The sequence below is a fragment of the Mauremys reevesii genome, linkage group 5 (assembly GCF_016161935.1).
Source record: "Mauremys reevesii isolate NIE-2019 linkage group 5, ASM1616193v1, whole genome shotgun sequence".
Taxonomy (NCBI): domain Eukaryota; kingdom Metazoa; phylum Chordata; order Testudines; family Geoemydidae; genus Mauremys; species Mauremys reevesii.
The window spans coordinates 112,411,200-112,436,267 of NC_052627.1; the positions used below are offsets into that span (position 1 = coordinate 112,411,200).

Below are 25,068 nucleotides of genomic sequence, written 5' to 3' on the forward strand. Positions count from 1 at the left end.
TCGCGGCGGAGGGGAGCTGCCGCCGCTCCTCGGCGAGCGCAGAGTTGACTATATATGGTCAAAGCCTGGGAGTAGCGGCGAGCTCGGCGGGCGCTTCCTGCTCTGCAGCTTGGGGCTGAGGCCGGAGCAGGAGCAGGGAGAGGCTGGGCCGCTGCCACCGCCTGGGCACCGAGCGCGTCGCCTCCCTCTGGCCGCGGGAACAAGTGGGCCAAGATGCCGTTCGAGAGCAGTAAGTGCGGGGGGCGCCCGGCTGTTCCCGTGCCCCGGAGGGAGCCACCTTCGTGTGGCTGCCTGCCCGGAGCCCGCCCCGGCGGCTGCTGCTGCCGCCGCCGCCGCCTGGGGGTTGCACGGCGGGTGGCTGGCTCAGCCCGGAGCCGACGTGCCGTGTCAATGGCTCCGGTGCCGCCTGCTCGGGCTCCGGCCGTGCCTGCGTTGCCGCTGCCCCGGGCGGTGCCTGGGACCGCGCTGGGCTCGCTCGCCGGGGACCCCCGTTAGCCCCGCCCGGGTTGTGCTGGGTGCAGCGTGTTCCGTGTCCCGGGCTCCGGGGCAGCAACAAGTGACTGTTCAGCAGCAGCAGCAGCCACTGGGGCGGCTTGACTTGCCTTTGAACGACGTTTGCTAGGGATGCCCGCAATCAACATCTACGTTTTTTTTTTCTTTTTGTAGAAAAAGTGTTTGCCAGTCTCCCCCAGGTTGAAAGAGGCGTCTCCAAAATTATTGGCGGGGATCCCAAGGGCAACAACTTTCTGTATACCAATGGAAAATGTGTCGTCATCAGAAACATTGATGTAATGTATAATATAGTTTTTGTTTGTTTCATGATGTGGTTCTTTCCTCTAAGTTTCTTTTTGGTTTTTTCCAACTGCTCTCCCATAATGGCTTGTTTCTGATACTTTGGAATTTCAATGGAGGTCAGATAGATCTGTGATGAAGAGGGAGGGTGTATGACTCAGTCATAAAATTGTGGGCAGGGAGGGGACTACAGAAATCTGTAAAGGAAAAAAAAATCTCTGCAAAATCTGCGTAGTCTCCTCCTCTCATCCCTTCCTGTAGAATTTAGGATGGGATTGGTATGTCATGCTCTGCTTAGCCCTGTTAATATGATAATACAAATATCTGTATTATGGGGCCTAGGGATCCATTAAAATTGATTTATTAAGTTAATAAATACCCCCACTTCCTGGGCTAAGCTGTCTCCTTGGAGAAAAACCCAATCTTACAAATCAAATCCAGTGCTGTGTGGTTTACTCTGTTTGCTGCATTTGAGAAATCAAAACAGTTCTCACCTATTTGATTGAAAGTTTAATATCTGCATATGCAAAGCTCTTAGTCTTAGTCCTAGGGAACTTTACTACATATGAATGAAATGTATAAAACAGATATGTTCAGTAGGTTGTATCTTATGTGGTGATCAGCAGTGAACTGTGAACAATGTGCCATTTAAATAGTAATAATCAGGCTGCAAAGATTTCATTCTATTGAAATGCATGGGAACAGCTTGTAGAGCTGTTTTATTCTTTTGGGCTCCAGGTTCAATATAGTCTTCAAAATGGTAAATGTATTTTTGCTACTGGAAAATGAGACTCCTCACCCTATTCTCCTTCCTTCTCTATTCTTCCCCCCCCCCCCCCCCCCGCAATGTAAACGTTGTGGGGTGGGGGCAAGGTTACAGGTGGGAAGATTATATATCCTTGGAATTTCCTGCTTTCCATGACAATGTTTGTCTCTGACAGTGGTTCTCCAGGATTTGTGCTCCCTCCCCCTTTGTTGGGTATATCCAAATCTCTTTTCTAGCTGCCAGTGTGCTGAAAGTGCCTTCCATGATATGGAACCAAATACTAAATTGTTTTCAATTTTTTTTAAATGTTATCTCAGGTTTCTTGGTTTTTAAAAAAAAAAACTTCCTTGGACTCTAGTTTTAATGTTTCAGCATAGTTGTGGTCCCACATCTTGGCTAAATGACAACAGCAAAAATGTCCCAGTCTTCTTGAAACCAAAAGTTTCAGCTAAGAGGGTAAAATGCTAAGAGGGTATGACAGATGTACAGAAAGATATCCAAGCCAGTTGACTTAGTCGTAACATTAAAACTAATACCTACATCTTTCGGTATGCTGTAAGAGTAAACTGGCAGGCAAGGGGAGAGTCTTCTGGTAGTTGTCAGCTGACTGCAGCTTGTTACAAAATTTGTTTTAATAGTTTTTAATGTCACAAAAGCATGCATCGTAGTCTTTGTTCAGTCTGTTGCAATTTAATAGTAGTATTAAATGAATAATCCTCTCCTTAGTAAAGGACCATGCCTGTACTACCTATTAATCTAGTCTCTGAAACACTCCCCATCAAAAATAGGGAAGCCTAGTCAAATAACTCTATCTCATGTCAACACAAACAAGGGACAGACCCTTGGAGAATAATACATGTGACTCCTGTACAGTAGAATAACTCTCCCAATTCCAGCTGGGACTGCTTCATCCTAGTCAACAAACCAGACAGGTCGTTGGTGTCTTACAAATCCATTGCCCCTAGTGAAGTACGTGAGGCTAATGAGGATGGTCTCTTAGCTATGACAGAGAAGTCCAAAACTTGATTCAGTATATTTAAGTCTTGGATGCGTGTTGGAAAAGCATTGCTAAGGCAGGAGGGATCAGTGATACTTGAAAGACTTGATATCTCATGAATATTTTACTTCCATTATGGGTCCTTCTTCCTGCAAAGTCTGAGACAGTTTGAGTTCCAAGCTATCATAAGCAGCTCTGGTTTCGGTGTAAGGGCCACATAATCTCAATGAATAACCTGAATTCTGTGTTTGGTGTGTGTTTTTGTTTTGGTTGTTGAACAGGTCCCTCCCTCCTTTTCCCGCTAGCTGGTCCTCAAAGAATGAGTTAATACTGTACCTGCCCCTGAATTTCCATTCATTCCAGTCCTAGTTTTTTCTGGTCCTGTCATAACTTCTAATTCTAAACAAATGTTTCTCTTCCCTGTTGGGTGAAAGATGCACGCAAATGAAGGAACTGGCTATAATTGGGGGAATAGTGCTATTAAATGTACAAAGAAAATAAACTGAAAAAAAGGCTTTCTTTATGTTTGGCATTCATAATCTTTAACCAGCAGTAGGCTTAAAAAAATAAATCAGAGGCTTGACTGTCTTAAATTCAGTGTCCCTCAAATCCAGTTTTTATCCACTTCGCTTCAGAGGACTGATGTAACTCTGCTACAAAACAGGAACAACTCATAATGTTGGCAATAGAATGCAGTATACAGAGAGCCGTCTGAACTTATAGGAGGTGAAACTACAACAGAGAGGAATATGAACTTGTCCTGTAGAACAGACATGTTTTGCTTACTTAAATTCAATCACCCAGCAAAATGGAGAGTGTCAGGGAATTGAGTGACTCTTTAAAGTGCAATAATTTCTGACTTGCCAGAGCTAGAAGTGCACTCAACTGGTATAAATGTATTCTAGACCAGAAATAGAAAAGCTTACCCTTGCTTAAGTAAGCTACATTACATCTCTGAGAGACTGATAGTACTGGCAAGAGCAAGACCTTTTCCTGGTAAAAAACCTGCAAGCTTCCTAATACAGAATAGGTACTCTGTAACAGCCCAGTTTCTCCTGAGCACATGATCGAATCATACCCTATTACTTAGTGATTTTTATGATGCAGTCGAACAAATGTTTGTGAATTACAGCATCAAAACAATTTCACCCACACTTCTTTCCTTTTGACCAAACAACACAAGTCTTTTTTGGAGATGAAAGGTGAACTGACAAATTGCAGAACCATCAGTCAAAAAATTTTTTAATTTAGCTGGTCTGCTGCACTTGAATAATCAATACTCTATGGAATAAATGTTATGATATCCAATAAATATAGACCAGTATCTCTTGTATTTTGATGTGGTAGGGATGATAGAGCTCCTCACTCATTCAGTCACTGAGTCAGTTTTGTGGTTAAACTTTGAGGCATCTGAGCATGTGTTGAATGACCTGAGTGTCCCTTCTGCTATGGAGTTTGAAGACCTCTCCAAAGAGAAGCATAAAAGCTATAATTGTAATGTCTTTACAGTCAATGATGCAACTTCGTCTGGATCCCAATTTTCCTATTGCTCGTAGGAATAACTTTTTCTATACTAGCCCTTCTGTTGAAATCTGTTTAGGGAAATCTGCTTATAAATTAGTTTCCCCAAAAGACAAGGGCGTTTCAGTCCACATTGTAGCCAAGCCCTTAGTAAATCACTTGAAAGTTAGTGTATTAAAGCAGCCCCTTCCGCCCTAACTTCTGAGGTGTGTCCACACCGGCAAGACATGTAGAGCACCTGGACTCTGCAGCTGGAGTGCTCCTGGTAATTCACCTCCACGAGAAGCATAAAGTGTGCTGTACTCTGGCTGAAACACCCGGGCATCAGTGTGGATGAGGTGTTGCATTACTGCGCTCTGATTGGCCTCCGGCAACATCCCATAATCCCCTGAAGTCAAGAGGCCACTCTTCTCATTGGTTTGAAATTGGCCGCAGGCATGTGGATAGCCCCTTTCAGATCTCCATTTCTGACAACTGGCATGCTTATCTGCTCCGGGACAAAGCAAGCCATTAGTGTGGAATGCTGCTGTTGTGAGTGTGGGGGAGGAGGGGCTGCTGCTTTCTGAACTTACAAGACAGCATGCTGACACACTCTCTCAGCCCCCCACAACACATTGTCTCCCCCAACATACACACAACACACTCCCTGTCACACTCCACCCCCCTCCCATTTGAAAAACGCATTGCAAGCACTTGCACACTGGGATAGCTTCCACAATGCACTGCTGTTTGTGGCATTGCAAGAGCTGCTAATGTGGCCATGCCAGTGCGCTTGCAGCTGACAGTGTAAACATACGGCAGCATTTTCCCTGCTGTGGTCTCCAAAGGCTGGTTTAACTCCCAGGGCTCTACATCTGCAAGTGTAGCTAAGTAATCTCCTGTGCCTGCTGATGCAACTCTCATAATATGTCTCTAGATCTAGCAGTGAAGACTTACAGTATTAATACATCAGAAACTACAAGTGCATATGTCCTGCTAAGCAAGGAGTTATCTAACATTTTTTGTTCTAAGGCTTTATAGGCATGTTTCACTGAAGTAACCTTTCCATGCTTAGTACTCCTACAAAGTAGGTGATTACTTTCTCCTTTCACCTACCTATCTTTCTGTACAGTTGTATATATTTAAGTGCTTTTTATCTTGATTCCTGTTCTGGAACCCTTTCTCTCTACATTCCAGTGCAACTTAGTCTTTATCAGTCAATGAATTGCCAACCTCCAGTATTGTGGACAGGTATTTTGGGGATTACGCTAATGTGTGATTGGCCAGTGAGGATATTGCTTCTCACTGCAGGAGCCATGTTAGACCCTGTATTGTCTCACACTAAACAGTAAGTTTCCACTGATCAGCGGTATGTTTTACTTCTGTTGTTCTCCCTTCCTCTTTATTGTAGATGGGATTTAAGTATCTCCAGTGCCTCAGCTTTAAAACAGTTTTGTTTCTCTTTTTTTCTCTGAAACCCACAAATGTCATTTTGTAACTTTTTAATTCTGTTTTATCTGCAGAATCCAGCAATTGCTGATATCTATACTGAGCATGCCCATCAAGTTGTGGTTGCCAAGTATGCTCCCAGTGGATTCTACATAGCATCTGGAGGTAAAGTATCAGAACACATTCTGGCATGAGTTATGGGACAGGATTGCTAAAATGCTTAGGTTAAAACTTAGTGGCACAGACTTTAGGTATATAGCTTGAACATTTGTAGACTACATAATACGTATTTAACAAAGCTGAAACAAAAATAAGTATTTTTTTCCTAACCATGTGCCATTAATGTTACACTATGCTTCCTCCTCCATGAGGAGACATGTTAGTTTAAATCCAAGTATTTTAATATACTCTAAACTTAATAAACTTGTACATAATAGACATATAAAATTAACTTCTTATAAACAGTCCTTTAGCTATAGTGAATGCCTTGTATGTGCATCAGCGTTAGGAGAGAACTATGGAATTTTTAATTTTGGTTTTTGCTCTTTACAAGTTCTCTAAACTGTAAATATGGTGTTAAATTCTGTCTTTAAAATGAAATTCTGCCACTGGGTCTGTGTGTGTCTGTCTCATATGCACACAAAAAGGTCCTCATTTTCCTTGTTGCTGGACTGATCTCTCTCAGGGCTGTAAACTGAACTGCAGTTTTCACCACAGCAACTTGGCAGGGAAAGGATGCTGATTCTCAAACTATTTTTGTGTAAAGATTCTATGAAAACAGTGAGAATGAACCCAAACTTCGAGAATCTACACTAAACAAAGCCCTTGCTGCCTCATCTGGCTTCCTGGCAGAAACTAAAATTTATTTTTGATACTGTTGTATAAACAAGGAAACAAACCTACATTAATGCCATGCTCCATTAGATAATTGATCTTTGTCAGCTGAAAGGACAAAAATCAATAAGGGAAACTTTAAAAAGATTTTAAAAGTATTTTTAGTTTATTAATATTTATTCTCCAACACTATCTTTAAAGAAAGATATATAACACTTTCATGGTGGCTGTATTGACAAGTAAGAAACATCTTAACTTGAATTCAAGCCCCTAACTTGTCGTCTTATTTATTTTTAAATAAGTTCCCAACCCGTTTGGTTGAAAATAAAACCTTCCATATGTGAACACATGCCAAATTGACTTCTGGAGCCTACAAGATTAAGTCTGCTCCAGGCCGGAATCTTGGCTCCAGCAAAGTTCCTGAGTAGCTTCACAGCACTGCCAAGATCTCATGGGCCAGGTTATGGCTCTAGAACCACTTCATGGCTTTGGATCTAGTCTCAGATCTCCAGGTCCTTCACCTCCATAGAGGTTCTATCAGCTTTTTCCTGAAAGCTGAGCTGTGCACAGGGAGGTTCCATGAAACCAGGTTCCACAGAACGTTGGGTGTGCATATCCTTTGTACATACTCTCGGCTCCTAAATAGAAGAACCAGTATGGACCTGCTATGACAGCGTGCTCTTACAGCCATGTTGAGTGGGGCACAACTCTGCATTAATCTCAGAGTGGGACCATCTAAATTCATTCTCTCTCTTTTTATCTCTCAACATGGCTATCTTGAATTTGCAGGAAGTTTCAGTGACTCTCCCTACCTCACTCCCCACCCTCCTTGTGGACCCCTCCATGCAGATCCTAAGCTTTGCACATATCTTTTGCGCACAAATGGAGTGTAAAAAGTCTGGGTAGTGCAGCCTTGTAAAATAGTCTGTATCAAAGGCAGGGTTTTCCTGGCTACCAGTCCATGTGATTGTCAAACTGGTTCCTTTTTAAAATACTGTGTGTAGTGTCCCCCTGCCCCAAACCCAGCACTTCTGGGTTTGTCCTATGTTGATACTTCACTTTGCCCGAGTGCCCATCTACTTTATTCTTAATAGGCAGGGCATTGGAAATATAAAATTCCACTCTGAGGGACTTTGAACAGTAGTGCTGTGCCCCCCCCCCACACACACACACACTGAGATCAGTGCTGCATTTTCTCTCACCTGTGGTCTAGTTGGAGAAGATGCTCTAAGCACAGATCATTATTTAGTGAGTCTGCTAGCAGGGGCATCTGAGCCATCACCCATCCTACCACATACTCAATGTTTGACTGTTGGGGTATCAAAAGTCTTCCCCTGAAACTTTTTTTTGTATGTAACCTGTAAGTAACTCGCCAGTCCACTGAGCACAGATCAAAAGCATACATTTAACCTTTAAGTATGTCAGGCTGTGTGGGTCTTCTGTACCAAAAAAAACCCAAAAAACACACTTTTAAATTTGAAGCAATTGTGCATTAAGTCTTAAGTGTCACTGAGAAGCATCCATGCCTGCATTTTCCCCCCAGATATTGCTGAGCTGAATTGGATAACCCAGGGGAAAAGAGGCCTGCACACTTCTTATGCTAGTGTTCCCACCATTGCTACTACAGCAGTAGTGAAATGATGCGGGGGAGGAATAACAAAACACTAATGTAGACGTTGTTGTCTTCAAGTGATACTTCAGTGGGCGGGGTACAGGCCTGGGACTCAGGAATAATGCTCTGCTGTAGGAACCCCAACTCCTGGGCTGTTCACACACAGCCTCTGGCATGTAAGCTGCTCCTTGGATTGTGCAACTGAATGACACTAGCCAGTATCTCCAGTCCTAGATACAATCCTAGGAACCACCGTCTTGCAGTACCCAGTTATGCCTACTGGACACTGCAAGCTTCTATGAGTTCATCAATTTAACAAAGAAATTGATATGTATCAGGCTTGTTATCCTGAGGGGAGCCTCTGACATACCTCATACCAAATGCACTGCTTCAGGTAGAATAAACAAATTTATTAACTATAAAGATAGGTTTTGACTTAAAACCTAAGTCAGATTTGGTCAAATGAAATAAAAGCAAAACACGTTTAAAGCTGATCTTAACACTTTGAATGCTCTTACAAACTTAGATGCTTCTCACCACAGGCTGACTGGCTGCTCTTCAGCCAGTATCTCCTCTTTGATCAGGTCTTCAGTCATTTGGTGTGATGTCTGTAGATGTAGGTGGGAGAGAGAGCATGGCAAATGTGTCTCCCTTTTATCGTGCCCTTTCTTTCCTCTTGGCTTTGTTTGCCCCCCTTTCAGAGTCAGGTGAGCATTACCTCATCACAGTTCCAAACTGACCAAAGGAAGGGGAATGACTCCCTCGAGAGGCTAACAGATTCTTTTGTTGCTGCCGAGGCCAGCGTCCTTGATTCCTGTGAGGCTGGGCTGAGTTTGTCCCATACCTGCCCTGATGAGGTGTTCTTGGAGAATTTTTGTCTGGGCTTGCTTTATGAGGATACATTTTCAGCCTCATAACTATATACGTGAAATTAACATTACTAGAACATCGCTATAACAACCATGCTCAGTGCATCATGAGCCTTCCGAAAACACCTGACCTGACAAATTTTGCATTGGATACCACACAATCATTTTATAAAGATGAACATGGAGTTGTAGGGTGTCCCCTGCCCGAGGTACAGGGTGTCACAACTTGTGACTAACACCGCAATATTTCCTCTGAACTGAACTGTGTTCCACGCTTCTCTAGTATTCTGAAGAAGTGGTAATTGATTCAAGGCAACTGACAATGCATGCTCAGAATACTAAGCATAAATCTGAGACCTCTGGTCTAAAAAGGATAAACTTGTATCCCTTGCCTGTTGTGACATCACCGTTGTCGAATAATGGAAAAACAGGATTGACCAAGCAGGCCAGGGCTCAAACCAACATCCCAGGCTCACCCATCTGCTTGGAAATGTGTCTGCAATGTGGAAGAGTCTGTGGCTCTAGAATAGGCCTCCTCAGCCATCAGTGGACTCACGGATAACTTGAAATTTGTCTTTCATGGACTGGCGATCCCTTGAAGTTGAGGATGATGGACGATTGTTGAATACACTTATTTGACTTTTGGGTAGCAATCCAGCTTTTAAACTTCGTACATTTGCATTTAAGTTCTGTATGCAGAGAGTAGGCCAGGTATTTATGCTTGTGGTTGGAGACCTAAAAGGTCATTTGCACAAATGCCTGACTTGTACGCAGAGCAGATCTGTGCGTATCTCGGACACACCTATAATCATCAGTTCTGCGTGATGAACTTTGAATATATGATTTTAACGAGCTCCAATTTCTAATGCTTATTGGATTCAGTTTTATTTAGGAATCTTAGTCTGTATAATGGCGTATGATGGTAGGTTTTTTAGCACTAGCGATCAGTATGGTTGAAAATTTTTACTGTGACAGATTGCTGAGACATGTGACTTTGGTACTTGCTGGAACAGTGATAGTTATGTACTATTGTGTTACGGCAGATGTCTCTGGAAAGCTTAGAATTTGGGATACCACACAGAAGGAACACCTACTGAAGTATGAATATCAGCCATTTGCAGGAAAAATCAAGGATATTGCCTGGACAGAAGACAGCAAGAGGCTTGCCGCTGTGGGGGAAGGCAGGGAGAAGTGAGTAATTCTCAATCTACTGTAAACTGTTTTGTCCTAACAAAACAAAATCAGTGATGCAGAAAGCTTTAAGCTCCTCAAAGAGAAATGTGTATCACCCTCCTTGTTTAGACTTCTAGATTCACTGTTTAGTAGCAAAACTCTTTACATAGCATTTGACAGCTGCAGAACTGTTAGTAGCTTATTCACTGGGGAAGCACAATGCCATTAAAATAGACCTTTTTAGAGCAGTACTACGTTTTGTTTTTTCCTCTCCCTCTTAGGGAGACAAGGTGGGTGAGATGGTCCAATAAAAGATACTGTCTCTCTCACCTTGTCTCTCTCATTCTGGGACCGACATGGCTATGACATTGCATACAATCAATTCAAGATTGCCCATTTTGTTCACAGGGTGTGGTGAGGTGTGTTTTTTTGGTTTGAGGGGGCGGGGGTGTGTAGCAGGGAGAACTGCAGAGATCTCAGAACATTTAATGTTCACAAAATGTGTTGGAGAGAGAATCCCACTTTTATATTTGCATCTTCCGCATGAGCATAACTACATTTTTGGGTTTAATTGCAATAAGAACACAATTCACCACCAATTGCAATCTTGTCTATCAGGCTAGAAGTGTCCGTTGTATAGCTTCAATCAGGTACATGTGTACACTTGCCAGTACAAAAGACTGGCAGACCTGTGAAGATGGGGACCAATCCAGCAAGAGTGGCCTCCAGACAAAGGCCACATACTGCATCTTAAAACTAATTACTGTTCCATACAAGTGGCTGGTACAATAGCACCTCTGTTATGGACATCTTCGGAATGGAGGTTATTTGTAACCCTGAAATGTTCTGCAACTCTGAACAAGACATTATAGACTTCATCGGCCGGTGGTGGGGTGCGGTTGCAACTGCAGGGCGGGGAGTTCAGGGTTCCAGGCATGGGGTTGGAGAGGTCAGGGCTTCTGCCCCATGAGAGCACCAGAGCTCAGGGCATTAGACCCAGAGGGTGCGCTGGGGCTCAGGGCTTCAGCCCTGCAGCTCTGTTCCTAGCCTCTGTCCCACAGGGGGTGCTATGGCTCAGGGTTTTCCCATGGCTCCGCTCCTAGTTTCAGTGGGGAGCAAGTCAGGGGTTTAGCTATGGGGGGAGCACTGAGGCTGAAGCCCCAGCACTACCTCCCTCCACCCCCACATCTAACGCCCCAAACTTCTTTCCTCTTCTCTTCGTGCACCCCCGCAGTTGCAGCTCCAAACCCCTGCGGCTGATGCCCAGGGCTAAAGCCCCAAAGCATTTTTGTCTCTGCTGCTGCCTGATTGGTGTCTGGTTGACCAGTAAGTCCGTAACTCTGGTGCTTGTATCTTTGAGATTCTACTGTATATTGACTCCTAACTTAATTCTTTGGGGAGACACCTCCTGCATTAGTTTGTTTGCTAATGTCCCAAGGGTTGGTACTGAAGAAATGTGTGTGGTATCTTCCATATCAACGTACCTATTTTTGTTTTGTTTTTCTTTCAAAATGCCCAGAAGTAAAAAAACTTAAAAAATAGAGCAAAGTTATTAAGGTTTCCTAACGAATCATATTGCACTTCCAGCAAATCTAGCTTCATTTTAGAAACTTGCTGAAATGATTGTCTAGAGCTTGTTTAACTACATTAGTGACAGTGAGTATTTTTTTTACTGTTTTAAAAACACGAGCTGACCCCTTTTGGGGGGGTCAGTACCCCTACAATTACAAGATTGTGAAATTTCATATTTAAATAGCTAAAATCATTAAATTTACAATTTTTAAAATCGTATGACTGACATTTACCAAAATGGACCATCTATTTGGTAGGGCCCTATATATGATGCTGTTTTATATTCCAGCCTTCCATACTATCCATTATCTGTTTGTAGCAACTATCCACCTGGGACAACAACTTGCTCCTCTCAGTATGCTTTAAGTAATTGATCCCTTAAAATGAGATCCAAGGGATATTTTTAATTTAAAAAGCTTTGTGTATTTGCTTCTCTGCTTGGTACATGTGGCAGATGTTATCCTCTTTTGAGTTTTTGGACCCCGTCTCCTAGACAAAGGACTTGAATATCCTTTAGGAAACAATGCTGCACTTGCATGAGATTAACTAGATGACCTAATTTCTGTTGTCTGCGTGCACTCACTATGCAGATTACTGATGCTCAAGGAGTTAAGCCTTCATGTAATTTTTATTTTATGGACTATGTGTATTGTCATCTTTAAATAGATTTGGAGCAGTGTTCCTATGGGATACTGGCTCTTCAGTCGGAGAGATCTCTGGGCACAACAAGGTGATCAACAGCGTGGATATAAAACAAACAAGGCCCTATCGTATAGTAACTGGCAGTGATGACAATTGTGGTGCTTTCTTTGAGGGACCGCCGTTCAAATTCAAGTTTACAATAAGTGTGAGTCTAACATACTTTTCTCCTTCTGCGCATAAGTTCTGTTATGTCGCTGTGTTAAGTCGTATGGATGTATACTAAAAAGTCTTCACAGTTCTTACTTTTTGTGATACAGCTCATTGCCATGACAAAATCTTGGTTCCAGTTTAAAATCCTTCTTAGCATTGAGTAGCCATGGTTGAGGATAATTGAAGGTCTAGCTTAAGCTCAGAAAAACAAAATAAATGATGGGTTAGAAAGGAAACTCTCTCTCTAGACTAGTTCTTCAAAACAGTATAATTTTAAGTTTAGTGTCATCTCACATCTTTTTCTGTGCTGGTTTTCATTACTCTTTTGTGGGTTTGTAGGAAGTGTAACAATGTTCAGTATCCCTTCTTGAGGAGCAGTTTTTTCCTTCATTTAGTCCAATCTCAAAATATTCTACCATGGTTTTTTTAACAATACTTTCAGCAGTGCCAGTTTGGGCGGGGGATGGGAAAGCCGTGGAGCAGGAAGGGTTTGGTATCTTCAAATCTCTTTAAGGGATTTGGATTCTCAATTCTAAACAGGAATTAGGCATCCAAATCCCTTGGCAGCTTTGAAAATGTTAGCCTAGGTATCGAAAAATCACTACTGGTTATTTAAAAATGAAATTGAAGCTACAAATCTAATTTTCACCCTTTACTTTGTCTGGACTATGAAAATAACAAGTCAGCTTTAATTTCTGGTTTGGGTTGCACTTGTGCAATGTGAGACCTTCCAAAAACCAAACCAAACAGTGGAATGACTATATCCAAACCATTCACATCTCTTATGTCATCCCTTAGGGAGCCTCCTGGCCTTATTACTTGGGGCCTGTCTTCTTCTGGGTAGGCCTTGCCACTTGGCGCTGTTGCAGTCCCTACCATACTAGTAGGGCTTCTTGAAAAGTTAAACTTGGCAACTAATTTTAAGGCAGTTGGAAACCTGTTGTTTGCATGTGCCTTAAGGTGACTTTAAACCCTTTAAGTGCTTTTTAGTCCTTTTTCCATTCTAGACTTAGTAGAACAGTTTTGAGTGCCACAATCGGTAAAGTGTTATCACTACTGAATATACATTTGAACTTCAGAAGCTACTTCTTATTTTTTGGTTCTCTTACAGTATGTCTGCACTGCATGGGGGGAGGGAAATCCATCAGTGAATCTGGGAACCTAGGTCAGCTAACCCTGGCTTGTGTTATAGAGCTGAAAACAGCAGTGTAGATATTCCCACTCTGGCAGGAGCCTGGACTCAGACCTGGCAAGGTGGGGGAGAGTCTGAGCCTGAGTGGAAACATTTACCTTGTTGACCCAAACTCTGAGACGCTCTCTGCCAAGGTTGTTGGGTTTTTTGTAGTGTAGGCAATCCTCTTGGAGAACAAACTCCTGAAGGTTTAAATGATTACTTATAGTGGCTAGACTGGTGTATGGGCAACTCAGACCGTTCAGCTTTCCGTAACTGCTTCTTTAGCAAAATCCAAATCAATGAGTAAAGTTGTTATAAACATTGGGCATGAAATGGATGCATTTTCTGACTCTTATGGGTGGAATTCAACTCACCTGCATAAGCCTGATTCCTAAGGCTTTATGTGTATGAAGTGAACAGATGGAGGGTGGGTGGAGACAAAATAGTAATCCTGAATGGGATGTGTCTCTTCCCTCCTAACCAAAGCCATGGTGATTACTCCTAATCTGATTTGTATCCTGCATTAAAGCTATTTGAACTGCAGAGCCATGGATCCTATGGCTGCTCTTGACCCACCTCTGTCACCCTCCATTCTTACCTATGCTGGATGGTGCAGAGGTTTCCTCTGTAGGCCTCTCCCTCACAGCCAGTCTGTGGCTTGAGTAGGGTGGAGAGCCTCTTGCTTTAGAACTTCACTGTAAATGAATGGGTCTCATGGGGATCAAGTAATTTATCTAAGATGTCTAAAGCTTTTCTGTTTTTGGCTGGGTGCTAATTGCTGTCTCCTGCAGGACCACAGCCGTTTTGTTAACTGTGTGAGGTTCTCTCCTGATGGGAACAGATTCGCTACATCTAGTGCAGATGGCCAGGTAAAAATGAGCTGCCACATCAATATCCACTTGGGGGAGGGGAATAATTGTGAGTTACACACTCTTTGAGGGGGATGGGGTTTGGGGGAGCAGTTCCACAGCCTACACACTGATTCTCTTTACTGTGAGAAAACAGACTTAAGAACTGTCATTATCCTCCTATGATACGGCTGCAACAGCAGCTGTTCTACAAAAACCTGGTGCTGCTCCTATCAGGCTGTACCTGTTTCTCTCTCTTCCTGATGCTCCTCCCCAATGCAGGCTACTTATCTGCTGGGGGGATGATACCTCTGCCTAAAGCTTTTTGCAGCAAGGCTTTCTTCAGTTCTCAAAGGAAAATATCCAAAAATTCTCAAATCCCCTATGAAAGGGCTTGATCCTGTACCACCACGTAACTGTGCTGGTGCTTCCACTGCTAGACTCCTTGCACTGGCTGAGAAGGTGGGTGCAGTATAAATGGCTAGGTAAGAGCCTGTCTCTACACATTTTTATCAGCTAAGGAGGTCAAGAATGACAACAGCACTGTTGCCATGGCTAGCTTCCTGCATATAGGCAGATTCCAATGACTAGCTGGGAATGGCAGCTATCACAGTAGGAGCCATAAGCATAATACTTCCCAGTATTTCAGATGTCAGAATTCCTGCATGGAACAGCTTGCTGCTTTTATTTAGAATGCCTTAACATCCTCTGGTACCTTAAATATTTAATGTACAAGTATGCATTTGTCCTCAAGCCTTAACTTGACCTTTACAAAGTTACTTTAATGCCTGCAGCAAAGAGTTAGCTGTATAATACATTTTGGAGATTGTATATGTGCAAGCTTCCTCTAATTGTCTGTTACTTTGTACAATATGCTTATGTGATGTGTTTTGTTTTTGTTTAAAGATTTTTGTCTATGATGGGAAGACTGGAGAGAAAGTTTGTGCTCTGGGTGGAAATAAGGCTCATGATGGAGGCATTTATGCTGTAAGTATTTTTTGTTTCATAACTGCAGCACAATAAATATCTAACTTAGTATTGCAAGATCTTATACTGTTGTCAATGGAAAGTGCAGTCGGTATACTAAAGCAGGTACTTGTTTTTACAGATTAGCTGGAGCCCCGATAGCACTCGCTTGCTTTCTGCTTCTGGAGACAAAACTGCTAAAATCTGGGATGTTGGTGCTAACTCTGTTGTCAGTACATTTAACATGGGATCAAATGTTCTGGATCAGCAGTTGGGTTGCTTGTGGCAGAAGGACCATTTACTGAGCATCTCCCTCTCTGGTTACATTAACTATTTGGATAAGAATAACCCAAATAAGCCTCTACGTGTCATAAAGGTATGTTGACCTTGATCACGCTGCAGCACACCTTCTACTACACATAGTTTGGTTTTAGCAATAATCTGTTTGGGACTAGTAACTGTTCCATTAAAATGTGGCTGTAAGGAATCTGTTTGAACCCTCAAGCCTGGATATTGCTGAGCGTATCACTGACTAACACCTGAGTCGTCATAGTCAGATATAGTAGTTATACTTTGTTCAAATGTGTAGGTGAGTAATGATCTTAATTATGCTAATAAGAGCTTACTTCCACACTAGTTTTTAAACATGCTTAAAATTACACTAAAAAAATCGGAGTTAGAATACCACCCATGAGCATCTTTCATAATCCTGCAAGTGCTAATTGTTGTGAACATGGAGATATGGTTCACTATGTAGTCAAGCTCTAATAATAGGAATTGTGGCGGGGTGACAAAGCAATCCCATGGGAGTTACATTTTTACATGAACTAGAAACCTGTGTCCTAGATTTCTTGTTTTTTTTATTATTGTTACTGTAATTCTGGCAACCAATACATGTAGGTGACCATATTTAACCATCTTGTAAACACTGAACTTGTTTATGATGGAACATAACACTTATTTTTGGATGGAGATCCCTTTAGGACCCTTTCCATGCATAAGTGTGTGACTTCATATTACAGAAAGTTTAATTCTTTAGAATTTGTATAGAAATATCAGTGCTGTAACACTTTCTTTATGTATTGATTCCTTGAAACAGACCTAGACAACTAATCATTTGAATTTTGAGATTGAACAAAGACCAAAACCAAAATGTGATGTTACTTTCTAAATCTTACCAGTAGCACTTTGTGAACAGATTGCTGTTGTTTTAGTTTGAATAACTGAGAAATGAATTGCCTATTAATTCTATTCTTTCACAGGGTCATAGTAAATCAATTCAGTGTCTGACGGTGCATAAAAATGGTGGAAAATCCTATATTTACTCCGGAAGTCATGATGGACACATTAATATCCTTTCTGGTGATCAAATGGTGTTGTTCTATCCCACTTCTCCTTAAGATGGGTATTCTACTTTCCAGGAACTTTTTAAAATCACTTTACTGAAGACAAGATAACTTCCTCTGACATTGCTGAACCAAATTCCTGCTAACTTGTAACTAACGTGGCACTTATCTGTAATCTTTATCATTCTCTGTAATAACTTGCTTTCTTGATACCACAATAGTCTTACATGAATCCCTATTAACATTCATAAGAACAGCCATACTGAGTCAGACCAAAGGTCCATCCAGCTCAGTCTCCTGTCTTCAATAGTGGCCAATGTCAGGTGCTTCAGAGGGATCAAGTCATTCCTAAACTGAAAGGATTATGAACTCCTTGTTGCTCTGCCTCTGGGTTTATATACTAATAAGCCTAGCTTTATGCATTGCTCTCAGCGCTGCAAGTTTCTCACCACCTTATCGTAGCCTTAATTTTTTTGCTATCCTCCTGGCAAGACTGTCACCCGCTCATTATGGTTCCTTGTCTAGCCAGTGTCTCAAGCATAATCAGGCCCCCAACTCCCAGAGAATTTGCACATCTATTAATTATATAATAATTCCAGTTCCCACTGGCCCATGGAGCAATAAACGTGGAATGCAATCTAGATCTCCCCCCAGGGTGTTGTCAGAGGGTCAGCCTATGAGGGTTTTTTTAGCTGAACCCTACTAGCTTTTTCTGTAACAGGCAAATGTGAATTTATACAATTTCTTTATACATTCCCTTAACATGTGATGTATTATACACTTATGCTCATTGTGAACATAATGCACACTTTACCTGCATTATCTTTTTGGCAAATATATGACACAAACTTGAAGGTTTGCTGAGGAAGAAGCTCTCATGGTGATAACATACCAGATTGACTAGTCCCTTGTTAAGAAAAGTACAGATACAGTGTTTATATCCATATCCCTCTTGGAAAGTGTTCCTTAGGCATTGAGACCTAACGCTAAATGATTTGTTGTTTGCCAATACCTTTTTACTGTTCTAAACTGGTTATTCAAATATTTCATTTAGTTCCTTTGTGGAATACTTGAGTCAGTGTTTGTTTTTCATTATCTGGAATTGGGTGTTGGAAGTCCTAGTTTTTTCCACGCACGCACACTTTTCTAAGAAAAATTTCCTTAATTCTACTTCTCACATTATTGGGATTCCGAAACTGGGGAGAATGATGACTTTTCTGGAAAAGGACATACAAACCAGGTTTCTAGAATGGCCGTGGATGAATTGGATCAGCTGGTCAGTTGCAGTATGGATGACACTGTGCGTTATACTAGCCTAACCAAGAGAGACTACAGGTTAGTGAAGCTACCATATTTGGTTGTGTTATGTATGTATGGGGTGGGTGGTTTGGTGTTTGGGGTTTTTTTTGCGTGTTTTTTCTTTTTTAAAAAAGAGAGAATTTCACTGGTATAGTGTGGGATGCTGAATGGCTTCATCATACAACTTGTGCAAATTTTTCAAGTTACCATGAAAATCCTAGAAATGCTTGCAATACCCAACTTGCTTTATCTATGAAACAATAGAAGATCAGTTAATTTTTTTCCACATACATGAGACTAATTTCTTAGACAGTATTTTCTGATTTTATTTTTATTTCTTAAGCATCAGATGTATCTGTCTTGTATTGCATGACTTGTGTAGGGTTTTGTCTTCACTATATAGATATATCTGAGAGAGAGCATGCTTCTGTTCTTATGTGGCTTTATATAGTACACTGTATAAGAAGAAAACAAGATCTAAGATTCTTTTTGGAAAACATTCTTTCCCCTGTGGTTATGCCAATCCTACCTCCTCAGGAGACAAGTCCTTTTAGGATTACCCAGTCTATCTCTCTGAAGATTAATTAAGGTCACTTTAATTCTGAATCAGAGTATCCACATGATAATTTAATGTGGGTAAAGTAATCCACTGTAAAATTTTAAATCAGGTTAATTTTCCCAGGTGTCTCCATGTAGAGAAGCCTTAACTTCTAAGACAAGAATCCAGCTGTAGATCGTGATTGTGAATTTAGATACCTTGAAGTGATATTCAACAGCTAGCTAAGGGAACTGTCTGCACATTGCAGACCTGAAGACTTACTTCATGATTACTTTTCAAGGATCTCTCAATGGCTGACTATTGAATTGAGACTTGTACATGAATAAAATAAAGACACAGAAAAGCAATTTGTATTTTTCTTTTCAGTGGCCAGGATGTTGTAAAAATGGATGTTCAACCAAAATGTTTAGCTGTTGGTCCTGGTGGATATACAGTAGTTATATGCATTGGACAAGTAAGTATCAAGATATTACCTTGATAATGTCTATACAGCAACTAGACACCCACAGCTGGCCTGGGCCAGCCAACTTGGGCTTGTGAGGCTTGGACTGCAGAGCTGTTTCACTGCTGTGTGGAATTCCAAGTCCTGTGAGCCCAAGTCGGCTGGTATGGGCCAGCTGCAGGTGTCTGGTTGCTGTGTAGATGTGCCCTGTGTAACCTATACAGTATTTAATGCTCTAAGTATGTCATTGGTACACTAACAAATTTCTAAAACTTATTTCAGTGGAGGAGTCTATGTTGGTAGAGGCAGCTGTTAATGTTAGCCCATGGTAACAGCACTTATATAGCACCTTACTATTTTTAAATTCTGTACAAACATAACTAAATCAAAGAATCTGCTGGTGTAAGACTTGTCTAAATACAGTGGGTTTTTTGTTTTTGCTTTTGGTTTGTTTAAATCCACTTGTCTATTTTAAGTTAGTGCACACCTCTATTGTGGATGCATTACACCAGTATCAGGGTGTACCTGCATCCATGCTACGGGGTTGCACCAAACTTTAAAATTGGTAGAAAAATTAATTTTGTTAAATCAGTGCCTGAACTGTATGTAACCATACTCCTCTAATGATGCCAAAAGAGGCTGAGTCAACATGAAAATCAACATGAAATTTGAATCCAGTGCTGATTACAGCAGTGTTGGTTTCTTCTTTAATTTGTTTTCCTTTTTTTGGTGGGGGTGTGTGTGTGTGAGAACACTTTTTAAATATGGAAGGTAGCTTTTTCTGTTAATGAGCAGGAGCAAATACATATCTAACCTTCTAGCTCATACAGTGACTAGACAGATGTTCTTATGTAAGGACATCTCTTTAAAACCAAAATCCCAATAGATATTTAACATCTTTTTAAAAATAAAAAATTGGAAGGAAGATTATAGCTAATATAAGAAACAAAATCATTAGTCGCTGATAACTATATTGGATATGGTCAGGATAACAGTCTTAGGACCTTTGTCAGTAGTAAAAATACAGAAACAGGGACCCATTCTCCTTAGTCTCTTGCTTGAACATTTTGTTACTTTGGTAGGCTACTCCACTTATGCTGTTGTATCCATCTTTGGTGTACAGCTTGCTTATCACCTCCTGGCACTATAGATATGTATCTCTTGGCTATTGTTGGAGCACACTCTACGATACTTTGAAGATTACTCAAGCTCTCGGCCTGATTCAAATGACGCAGAACCAAAGATCCTTGTTTCTTAGGGGAAGTCTGTTTTAAAACCACACTTGCGTTCATGGGCGATGGGTATCGAAGGCCAGGGAAGACTGAGCCTCCCCAAACAGCCTTGCATGGCCCCACCCACGCTCAGCCCCCAGACCCCTTCCTGGTGCTGTGCTCTTCCCCTGTGGCTGGGGCTATTGGGGGGGGGGGGGCGGGGCTCTGGGTTCTGGCAGGTAGGGCGGGGCCTCGGGCAGAAAGGGTGAGCTGGCCACTTGCTTCCCCAAGCCCAGGGTTCACCTGCCACCCATGCTTGCATTCCTTTGTAATGCTTTTGACTAATAAGGATGTGGGTTGAAATTTTATAATCTCATGTGCAAAGGCTCATTTTCCTATCCAGCTAGAGTTTCCTATTAGAGGCAGTCATAACTAAAAACAAATAGTTCGGATGATGCAGTTGAGATCAACAGCCTGTGTACTTCGTAACTCAGTCCTCCCAACCAAAGACAGTACTGTGAAAGATAGTAGGCATTGCTTGAAATGCTAGATTCCTTCATGCACCTCTTTTGTTGTGACTAAATGGACTTCAGCTAACAGTATGCAAGAGCGTGTCCTGACTGCTTGCAGTTTGTAGACTGAAGGTGGTCTGCACCAGCACCTGCATCACTTTCAAATGCTCATAGGAGAAAAAGCTTAGTTGCCAGGCATAGGTGTCTCATACTTCTAATCTAGATAGATTAGAATGACTCTCAATACTCCCTTTGAACCAATGCAGTAGTAACTCCTGCTGTGGCTGACAAGCATAGTGTGTATGGCGAGACATTATAGCCTGTCAAGCATTTTGAACCAATGTTCTCTATGGTACATTGCTCTGCATTTATAGATCATCTTGATGAAGAATAAGAAGAAGTGTTTTGCAATTGAGGACCCTGGCTATGAACCAGAAGTGGTGGCCATTCACCCAGGAGGTGGTACCGCTGCAGTGGGAGGACTGGTAAGGATACACTCCAGTGAGCACTGGAGCAGTATTCCATGGTTGCAAGCTTTTTGGTTTTGCTTGTCCATTAAATATCGCTCAGCTATTGCTGCACCAAGATATCAAAGTTGACAGTGTACTAATGTTTTTGCTTTTAATCTAAAGTTGTGCTGTTGGGGTTTTTTTGTTAAGCTGCTATCTTCTGGCCTCTTTCCATTAGATTTTCCCACTTCTGTGATTAGTATACATTCCCCAACATCTTCTCTCTAGATAGTTAAGTTTTTTATCAAAACTCTCCCCGTGTCTTAAAGCAGCAGCATGTTTTTAATTTGACATGGCCAATATAGTCTAAAAATACTGATTTATGTATTTTTTTCAAAGGGAGAAATATCTGTAATTGCATATGATCCTCTAACTTAATAGCCTTCCTGATTTTGTTGTAAAGCTTTGACTTTCATTATTAACTTGCAGGATGGGAATGTCCATCTATACTCAATCCAAGGAACCGCTCTGAAAATCGATGAGAAGACCTTGCAAGCTAAAGGTCCTGTGACTGACCTGGCATATTCTCATGATGGTGCCTTTCTTGCAGTTTGTGATGCAAACAAAGTTGTCACTGTCTTTAGTGTTGCTGATGGCTATGCGGTAAGAATTGCTGTATCTGACTTGTGATTTCCAACAAAAGCATTTACTAGTCCTAAAACTGCATGTTTATTTAACCCACATTGAAGAGACAACTTAAGGTGACCGTGGGTAGTTACAACCTCTATTGTTGCAGGACAAAGGAGGGTTAGTGGGTTACAGATAACTGTAATGAGCCATAGATCCTCTGTCTGTCTGTATTAAACTCCACTGGATGCCAAGGACCAGTCTTAAGTTCCCAGGCTCATTTTTTTTGGAGGTGTTGTGCAGGTTCCCTTTGAGGACAAGGGCTGTGAGGTCAGATATGGAGTGATCATTGTTGTGAGAAATGCTTGCCCATGGTTGGTTGGTTTTATCCTTTTTTCTGTCTGAGTTCATTTGAGAGCGTAGTGTCTCTTTTCACCCACACAGTTGTTGTTTGGGCATTTAGTGTACTGGATGAGGTACACCGCATGTGGAGGACCTGTGGATCTAGAAAGTCGTAGAGGTTTTGCATCTGTTATGGCAGAGGCTGGTGCCACTTTGATTTGCCCTGGTCTGTGGGGAACTTGGCTGGCGGGGGTTGAAGGACAGAAGAGGGAGTTTCGGAAAGATTCCATTTGGGATGTGGTCACCGTCAAGTATGGGTTGTTGTTTCTCAAAACAGCTACTTAAGGCTTCATATAACCACTTCTGTGCTACAGCTGAGCAAGACATTTGAGAGTCCTAGGATCTCCAGTTGGTGTTTGATTAAAACTTGAACATCCAGTCCTACCATTTTTGATCCATTTTGGTTTAAGTTCTGTTGGCTCCTTTCAGATGTTAATAGAAATAGCATAACATGGAAATTTTAAACGGCTCCCGCGACAGACTTGTGCAATAACCATGATTTTCAAATGTAAAGGGCGTTTAGCTTAGAATTTTACTGTGTACCTGGGGTATACAGATATATTTTAACTGTTCTAGCAACATGTTAAAATTTTGTTTCCTGTTAATGAGGGACAATGACAGGTAGCAGAACAGCTACTTGAAGTCTTTAAAATAACACCATTTTCCCAATATCTCCCAAATAGGAACATAACATCTTCTATGGACACCATGCAAAAATTGTTTGCCTTGCCTGGTCTCCAGACAATGAGCATTTTGCTTCTGGGGGCATGGACATGATGGTTTATGTTTGGACCTTAAGTGACCCGGAGACCAGAGTCAAGATACCAGGTATGTTGTGCATTTCTTTCATAGAAAGAGGTTTAGTTTTGAGAATTACTAGTCTCTCTCAATATGGACAGCACTTGCTCGCGCGCTCTCTCTCTCTCAGAATTACACTAGCAATTATCTCCCCCTCTAGATAGGGGCGGAGACATCTATCCTACCCCCTGTAATGTAATTTTAACCTTCTAACTGTTCTATGGATCAAGACTGCCATTCACTAAGTACACTTTGCAGGCAACTGCATTTTTACAAGTACTTTGTGCACTACAGTTCAAAAACCAGCTAAATAAATTCATGGAGGCTAGGTCCATCAATAGCTATTGTCCAGAATGGACAGGGATGGTGTCCCTAGCCTCTGTTTGCCAGAAGCTGGGAATGGATGACGGGATGGATCACTTGTTGATTACCTGTTCTGTTCATTCCCTCTGGGGCACCTAACATTGGCCACTGTCGGAAGACAGGATACTGGGTTAGATGGACCTTTGGTCTGATCCGGTATGGCCATTATGTTCTAATTGAATTTTTTTTTTTCAAAATAAAAATATTGTCCTAAGATGACTGTAATAACCTATCAATTCTTAAACTGAGTTTTTTAAAATGCAATATTATCTCTTTCCATCTGCACAGATGCTCATAGGCTACATCATGTAAGCAGCTTGGCATGGCTGGATGAACATACTCTGGTAACAACATCCCATGATGCTTCTGTCAAAGAATGGTCTATCTCCTACAAGTGAACAGTCCTACTTGGAAGGACCTCATCAGGGACTAGAACTACTGCAGTGGATCATAACATTTCTCTTTAAAAGAAAAAAAAATTCTATTGTCCTCTGGGTCTTCTATCATATCCTCATATCTTTACAGGGTGTTCATATCTGTAATTAAATGTACTTTGAAAGCTTTAGCCAGTAACAGTTTGCACATGAAAAGCACTTAAATTATGTCTGGAACTTAACCTTTGTGCTGAACATTCCAGAGGCAACAGCCGAACAAGTTGGCATGAAAAATTCAAACATGATCAGTTATTTTCTAACAGAGTCCGTGTGAGATTGTACAGCATGAGAGAAATACTTCTCATTTTTTCTAATTGCAGAACATTTCTGTACTAATGGTCATAGTAAGAATATTTAGTTGTGATTCAAAACAAATCAAGCTGTGTGCAGCTACTGTATATTATGTTGCTTGTCTGTACTGCACCAAACTGTTGCCTCAGATTTCCTCCTCCACATAATGAAATGGGGTACATACACACATAATAAACTCTTTATGTATTTCATGTCAAAGATTTGTGGTTATTTTAGGATGGAAATGTGGGATTTTAATGTACTTACTGTTGTCGGTTTAATGTTTACAAATAACTGTCATGGCATTTTCTCACTCCAGAAACATCGTTGTTACCTTATGAACAACTGAGAATGTCTGTCTGGTCATTTCAGTGTCGGAGAGAACCTTGGCTTCTGTTTAAAGATACATTTGTTTCCTAAAGAGAAGAATTAAGTTGATGTAAACAAATTTGCAGTAATTATAACACCTGTTTCAGTACAGGAATTAAACTAAGTGAATCATTGTTATGACTTGAGGTGATTTTTGCTAACCAATTTACATGTTTTCTGATTGCCACTTCTGCGCTTTCCAGAAACAAAACCTGTTACAGTGGAGCTATTAACAAACTGTTCAGATTGATATCACAATTCACTGTCAAGTTTGCCTTAAGATGTGACTTGAAGTTCTGAGTGTTAGCAGAGCAGAGGAAGACTTGGTTATCTGTGGAGTGTTGGTGTGAAGTGATGGATACATGAGTCCTAATGACCAAAAATGAAACTGCCACTACCCACAGCTTCAAAGTGTTTGAATATTAACATGTGAACAAGATTTAGGAAAAAAATCCAGCTATTTAATCTCCTCTCTCCCCCATGGTCCTCCACCACCATCAAAAAAAGTTGATGCTCCCTTGTTTGTGGAAATCTTCCAGCTTGCTTGGTTTTCACACTGTTA

The 25,068-nt window shown here is 41.4% G+C and overlaps 1 protein-coding gene across 1 annotated transcript; it reads left to right on the forward strand.

Moving 5' to 3' along the window:
- On the forward strand, positions 1–24,644 carry WDR1 (WD repeat domain 1). Its single transcript, XM_039541441.1, has 15 exons — positions 1–229; positions 667–788; positions 5,579–5,669; positions 9,863–10,010; positions 12,231–12,411; positions 14,382–14,459; positions 15,345–15,425; positions 15,547–15,780; positions 16,667–16,754; positions 17,929–18,085; positions 18,975–19,062; positions 21,148–21,258; positions 21,712–21,885; positions 22,935–23,079; positions 23,701–24,644. The coding sequence occupies exons 1-15, from the start codon at positions 214–216 to the stop codon at positions 23,808–23,810; spliced, it is 1,824 nt and encodes a 607-aa protein (XP_039397375.1). The 5' UTR covers positions 1–213; the 3' UTR covers positions 23,811–24,644.
- The last annotated feature ends 424 nt before the right edge of the window (positions 24,645–25,068 follow it).

Excerpts from the sequence above, each read along its gene's own strand:
- WDR1 (XM_039541441.1), top strand. Across the intron at positions 789-5,578 it reads TCGTCATCAGAAACATTGAT|AATCCAGCAATTGCTGATAT; the intron begins GTAATGTATAAT and ends TTTTATCTGCAG. Across the intron at positions 14,460-15,344 it reads CATCTAGTGCAGATGGCCAG|ATTTTTGTCTATGATGGGAA; the intron begins GTAAAAATGAGC and ends TTTTGTTTAAAG.